This window comes from Hipposideros armiger, unplaced genomic scaffold (assembly GCF_001890085.2).
Source record: "Hipposideros armiger isolate ML-2016 unplaced genomic scaffold, ASM189008v1 scaffold_1030, whole genome shotgun sequence".
Classification (NCBI taxonomy): domain Eukaryota; kingdom Metazoa; phylum Chordata; class Mammalia; order Chiroptera; family Hipposideridae; genus Hipposideros; species Hipposideros armiger.
Genome location: NW_017732380.1, coordinates 480,087 through 486,469, shown reverse-complemented (window position 1 = coordinate 486,469; position 6,383 = coordinate 480,087). Strand labels below are relative to the sequence as shown.

The following is a 6,383-nucleotide window of genomic DNA, read 5'->3' as shown; positions in this document are numbered from 1 at the left end:
AGTCCTGGTGCAGAAAATGGAACAAGATGAGCTTGTACCACCTTGTCATATAGAAAGCAGATATTAACTATGAAAGACATCTAGGCTCATATCAGAAAGACCCAGGAGACAACTTCAATAGCCTCTTACTGGCCAAAAGTGAAGCAATCATTCAAGATTATAACTGCAAATATGTTTAAATTCATGATTTTGTAACGATGCTTAAAAAACAAAACACTGCATTAGTCACCTTTGGAAGATGCTTAGTAATCAATTCATTATTTTGAAAACTGATAGATTAAAGAATCAAGCATACATCTTCCCTTTCCCTATAGAAACCAAACTTCCAGTTAAACAGCTAGTTGAGAAGGGGAAGTTTCTCTTTATAGAAATGAAGAGGAATGATAGAATTTGTATACCATTGTCTTACAGCTTTAATAAATGACTAGATATAGGCAGTGAACATCAGTGGTTACTCACATCACAAAAAAGAAATAGACATCATATAGTTCCTGAGAGAAGAACACAGTATCACCTATGAAGTGGTTTTATTAAAAAAAAAAAAATTGAACCTGAATCTGGTGAAGCCTCTAAATCTAACTACCATCACAGGATATACAGGGGAGAAATTGCAAGGGGAAATAGTGAGATGTAATGGGATTTTACATATTTAAAGAGACTTAAGGGACTTATTACTCAATTGCAATGTGTGGACCTTAGTTGGAGCCCGATTAGAACAAGCAAACACTTTTTGAGTAGTCAGTTGGGGAAATTTGAGTACTGACTGGATATTTGATATTAAGGAATTATTAAATTTTTAGGCACGATACTGGTTTTGTGGGGTTTTTTAAAATGAATTATTTTTTAAAAGAGATATTTATGGACATATTTACCAATGAAATGCTACGATTTCTCTGATTGGTTTTACAATAACCTGGGAGGAGTGGGTAAGTGTATAGATGAAACAAGATTGGCTGTGAGTTAATTGTTGAAACGGGGATTGATTACTTCTACTTTTATCCATGTTTCAAATTGTCTGTATTAAAAAGTTGTAAAGAGGTGGCAAACAATGCTATGGATGTATCACAAAGAGTGGAACGGATATGCCCACTGACTGTAGCATTAAGGTGTTGGTGACCTCTAATCACGTTAGTGAGGGCGCGGGAGGCGTTGGGGTGGGAAGAGGCCACTTCTTGGGCGCCGTCTCGCACTGCTCTCCGTTTGCTCCCTCTGCTCCAGCTGCACTGGCTTCCTTGCTGTTTTGCAAACATGCTTCCACACGTGGCCTTAGTGTGTGCTGTTCCCTTTGATAATCCTGTGTAAAACACCCCACCTACCCCAGCGCTTGTTTCCTTACCCGGCTTTATGGTTGCTTCGTAGTACTTACCACTACCTGATCTATATATTTAGTCATGTATTTTTGTCTTTTCACTAGAATGAAGCTCCTAAGAGCAGGGATTTGATTTTAATTACTGCNCTAGTGTCATCAGCTGTTTCCCCCAACATCACGCCTCAGGAGGATCCTTCTCATCAGTTCCTGCAGCAGAGCCTTGAAAGGGTGTACAGCCTTCAGCACCTGGACCCTCAGGGCACCCAGGAGCTGCTCGAGCTCACCATCAGGTGAGGTGATCAGCCCTTTCCTTTGACAGGGCTAATGTTGCTGTTATGCTCTGCTTGACTGTCTTGATTTCCAGGGTTGGTTAGGCTGCTTTTGCTGACCTTGTAGACCTGCACTCACACATGGTTTTATGCTGTTTATATTTGGATTAGATTGTGGTTTGAGTATATCACAAAGAAAAACTCTTTGTGTTCATGACCAGATTAGTACAAAACTAGAAAGAATTACAAAGAAACTGTTTTTAATTTTTCCTTCCTTGTATATTAGTTAGGATGGGTGACAGAAAGGGCAAAGTAACTGATTTGGACAGAGGAAAAGGTGAATTTTTTCTTGTAGGTAGGACAGAGCTGAGATGATCATCAGGGGCCTATGCTCATTCTCTCATTTCTCCGTCTTCTGCGTGCACCAAGCAGCCTCAGCCTAAAGAGCCGAACTCTAACAATTCCTTCCCTGTTCCTACAGGAAAAGGAAAGGGCAGGAGAAGGGCATCATTTTCATCCCACCCCCGTAATCCTAAAGTTGCATGTTTTGGTTTTACTTGCATAACATTGACTAGAACTTGTCACATGGCTGGCCATATCTAGCTGCAAGCAGCCAGAAAATGTAGTCTTTATTCTGGGTGACCAGTGCTCAGGAGGAAGGGGAGGAAATTGGGGAACAACCAGCAGACCCTGCCAGACCTTAGTAGAACATCCTGAATGATATGAAAAGAACTGAAACCCATTTGTCTGCCTTTAGCAAAAGCAATATCTATCTGCTTTTGTAAATAAGTTTTGATTGAAACACGACCACACCCATTCGTTTAGGTATTATCTACAGCTGCTTTCACGCTACAATGGCAGAGTTGAGTAGTCCCTCAGATACCACAGGGCCTGCAAATCGTAAACTAGTTACTGTGTGACCCTTTACAGAAAAAAGTTCCCTAATCATGAAGTGTTGCCTCAATCACATTTTCTTTCTCTTCTGGTCCCTCACCAAAGTGATTAGTTTTACAGGACACTGTCTGAAGTTGTTGGCCCTGAGCCCAGGAAAATAAGCTCTACTTCCTGACTCAGCCCCACCTAAATAAACATTTAGGTTTTGTCCTTGACAGTTCTTTTTATTTTATCCTCTCAGCACTAAAGCTAGTACAATATGCGCTGAAGGAAGCCAATTTGGTCATCAGCTGCAGTACTGGCTATGAGTAAGTGCTCAGTAAATACTTTTTGGTTTGAGTGACCCTCATGATCTGGGTTTTATGAGGTGATACTGCTAGGCTTCAAGCTGGTCAGACCACTGTTCTAATGTTGTGGTCAGTCCCGGGCGCTGTGTTTCTAACTTAAGTGCATTCTGAACAGGGTGTCCAGGATGGTGAAAGATCCGGAAGGGAGAGCAGATGGGGCTGTAGTTATTGATGACCTATTGTGTTTTACAGACATTGCAGTTAGATATTGTTACCATTTCACGGAGACGAAATGGAAATTTGGGGAAGTAAAAACAGTTTTTCTAGAAGTAGCAGAACCGAGATTTAAACCTAGCTTTGTTTGATTCTAATATTAGTGCTCTGTGATATGCAGCAGTGAAGGGGATTCGTGTATCAAGTGGAGATTAGATTAGAGGACCCCTGGGTATCTTCGAAGTTACATTTTCCATAGTTGTTGAAAAGTGAAATGTCAAAGTTTCATACAAAAGGTTCTCTGATTTAGGACTCTGGTCATTTACGTGTTAGTACTAGTTTGAAACAAACACGCTTCACCGTTATACACATTGCCCTGTGTTATAATCCACACAGCCATTTTATCCAACCAAGGTCTCACCTATAGAAAGTCTGCTGTTCAGTGAAGGCCCTGGGAAATGATTAGTTTGTTTCTAGAACTTGACATAACTATTTTGTCTTCAGCACTGTACCTAGGGTGCCTTATAGGAACTCAGTAAATATTTGTTGAAAACTCTAGCTATGATGATTTAACCAGGAATGATGATTTTTAAGATTTTTGTAGATGGCATTGTTTTCTGGCCATACCTCACCTCCAGATGTGTACATTTGATGTTTGTATGGCTCTGCTGGCTAGATCATAATAAGAGCTGTTCTCTATCAAGTGCCCACTATGTGCCCACTCTTCTAGGTACTTTAGGTACATTATTTCATTTAATTTAAAAATAATCTCATGAGAATTACCACATTTTTATAATATGTAAGGGAGCTGGGGTTCATTCATTTGTTATGTTTTTTTGAGTACCCCTCCCATGCTTGGCATTATGCTAGTCAGAAGGGACACGACAGTAAACAAGACATAGTAGTCTTTGCTGCGATGGGCCTTACAACCTGGTTGGAGCATTAGCTAGGTAAACACGAAATGCAGTCTGTGCTTTCCACAAGATAGCTCTGTAAGTACAGGAGAACTTACTTCTAGGAGAACAGAGTGGGGCACCTAACCCTTGGATGGTCTAAGCAATGATCTGAAGAATGAATAGAAATTAGGCAAGTGAGGAAGGGAGATGAGCATATCAAGGAATAGGAATAGCCAAGTCCTGGACTAAAACATCTGTCTTTCTAGCCCTCCCGTCTGGTCACACCACTGTTTCTGGTTAGCAGTTTGTATGACATGAAGCGTCTAGTATAATAAGATTTAAAATCCAAAGGACTTGGTTCAAGTCTTAGTTTTATCATTTCCTAGGTACATGATCTTGGGCATCAACTCCCTCATCTGTAAACCAGGGGTACTATGTAGCTCATAGCACTTTTGTAAAGATTATTATGGTACGTGGAAAGCATTTTAAGACTAGCAGCTACATAGATAATAGTTGGACATTTATGAAATTTTACTTTAAAATTTAAATCTAACGGACTCATTTCACACACTAGACATGCTCTTAATAGTTTGTAAGTAAACCCAATCCAAACTTTATGAATGTAATTATGTTTAAATTCATTGGTGGTGGGAGGGGATTGTCTTTTAAGGAATGCTATAGTTACTTGTCTACTCTTTCAAATAATGAACCAATTTTTCAGAGTTTGTATTTTTTGTGTAAGTCTGTTAAGGTGCTGTTGCTGGGAATACACATACCCCAGTTTCAGAAACCATATCACTTCTGAAGTGTTTCATAATAGAGAATTGTTCTTTTGTAATGAAACAGCTAATTTGAATTGAAACAGGTGAGGCTTCATTTACCTGGAATTGATAGAAATACATTTTTCTTACGGGAATTCTTTTAAACAACAGCCCTAAAGAACATGGGATTTCTCGGTTAAATGCTTTAAAACCCTTCTTTTGCTGTGCATCTTTTAATGTCTCTAAGGCATAGTGCCTGTTCCGTAGCCCGCAAACTAGTCTGGCAGCTAAAGAGGTGGAAATAAAATGTTTGTCATTTATAATCATCTGGGTGCAGGGATGAAGAGAGCTTTTGAAAAGTCATCAGATTTTGTACTCATTTTGCATTTTCTTTTTTCTTTTTTTTTAAAGATTTTATTGGGGAATTGAGGGAGGGAACAGTGTTGGGTAATCAAGGAAGGGGAACAGACAAGTTGCTGTCCTTTTGTTCTTCAGTCTAGTTGTGGAGGACGTTGCTTCACTGGCCCATGTTGGCATTGTGATCATTGGACGGCCCTCATTTTGCATTTTCTGACACTCCTTGTTATTCTCCCAAACTACTGAGAGACAGTTGTAAATTTCATGTTTAGAGATTGTAAGGNAGAGTCTCAGATGCTTAGGGGTCTCTGAGGGGACCAGATTAATAGCTCTTGTATTCTCCACCTGAGATCTGAATTGAATGAGAGATAAAATAAAGGAGTGGCACCTGAAGGCCGGACTGCAACCTTTACAATGTCCCCTGAGGCACAGTGAGTGAAAGGGCTGAGAGAGGTCAGAGTATTTGTGAATTAAGTTCTTTCCACACAGAAGGAAAAACAGGACTGGGGAAAAGTGTACTTCCCTAACAATACCAAGTGTTTAAATGCCTTTCATACCCCATATATCCATGAATTTGTTTGTGGCGTTCCTCTCTTTTGCCAACCTGCCTATTCTCTAGTCCCTGGTGAATAGGAGATGGTGAATTCCCATCTCCTTTGTGAAACTTTCTTCGATCGTAATAATCTCTTTTACTTTTGACAGATGGAAAGAAAAGCATCATTCATTTTATAGTTTATTACCTCGTGTTAGTTATCTTTGCCTTAGCTGGATTATAAACTCATTGAGAACAGAAATTAAGATTTATAAGTCTTTTCACTTAGGCATACCTTTGAAACCAGAACTTAATAAATAAAAAGTGATCAAGATACGTAATTACCAGCTCATGCATAGTTCTTTATAGCTTATAAAGGACCTTCATGTAGTCATATTAGTTAACTAATAGCCAGTTAATAGCTAGCTAATATCCAGTTGAGTTGTTACTATATGACAGACACCTAAGAAGCTCTGGAGCAGACTTCCTTGACCACAGCTGGGTAACTTGATTTCCTGCACACCAGTCACTGAAAGATGGGAATGGGATTGCCACGATGGGTTTAGACCACTTGTGGTTGAACCCTTGGGCTGGGCCTACCTTCCTCTGAGCACTTTGCTATCTACCCGATACCTGAGTAAAATCATGGTTCTCTTGGTAAGGAAGATGGGGGAAATGGCTGTTAAATAATATGTAGTAATAACTGTCTTCATAATAACCAGTTTTTTAGGTGAATTAATTGAGCTCCAGAATAATTAAATGACTTATCTGAAGTCATAGAGATAGCAAAAGTAGGTGGTTGAGAATTTGCAATTTTGAATCAGGTTTTCTGATTCTAACTCCTAGTACTTCTTACAGCATTTAT

At 39.5% G+C, this 6,383-nt stretch overlaps 1 protein-coding gene across 1 annotated transcript in view; it reads left to right on the top strand.

Annotated features, from left to right (window-relative positions):
* LOC109376008 (integrator complex subunit 4-like) overlaps window positions 1-6,383 on the top strand; it is a gene marked incomplete at its 5' end in the record, with an annotated part of 80,706 nt that overhangs the window by 38,252 nt on the left and 36,071 nt on the right. The window contains one exon of the mRNA XM_019631647.1: window positions 1,461-1,599. Within this exon, the coding sequence (XP_019487192.1) occupies window positions 1,461-1,599 (139 nt within the window). The remainder of the gene's footprint in view (window positions 1-1,460; window positions 1,600-6,383) is intronic.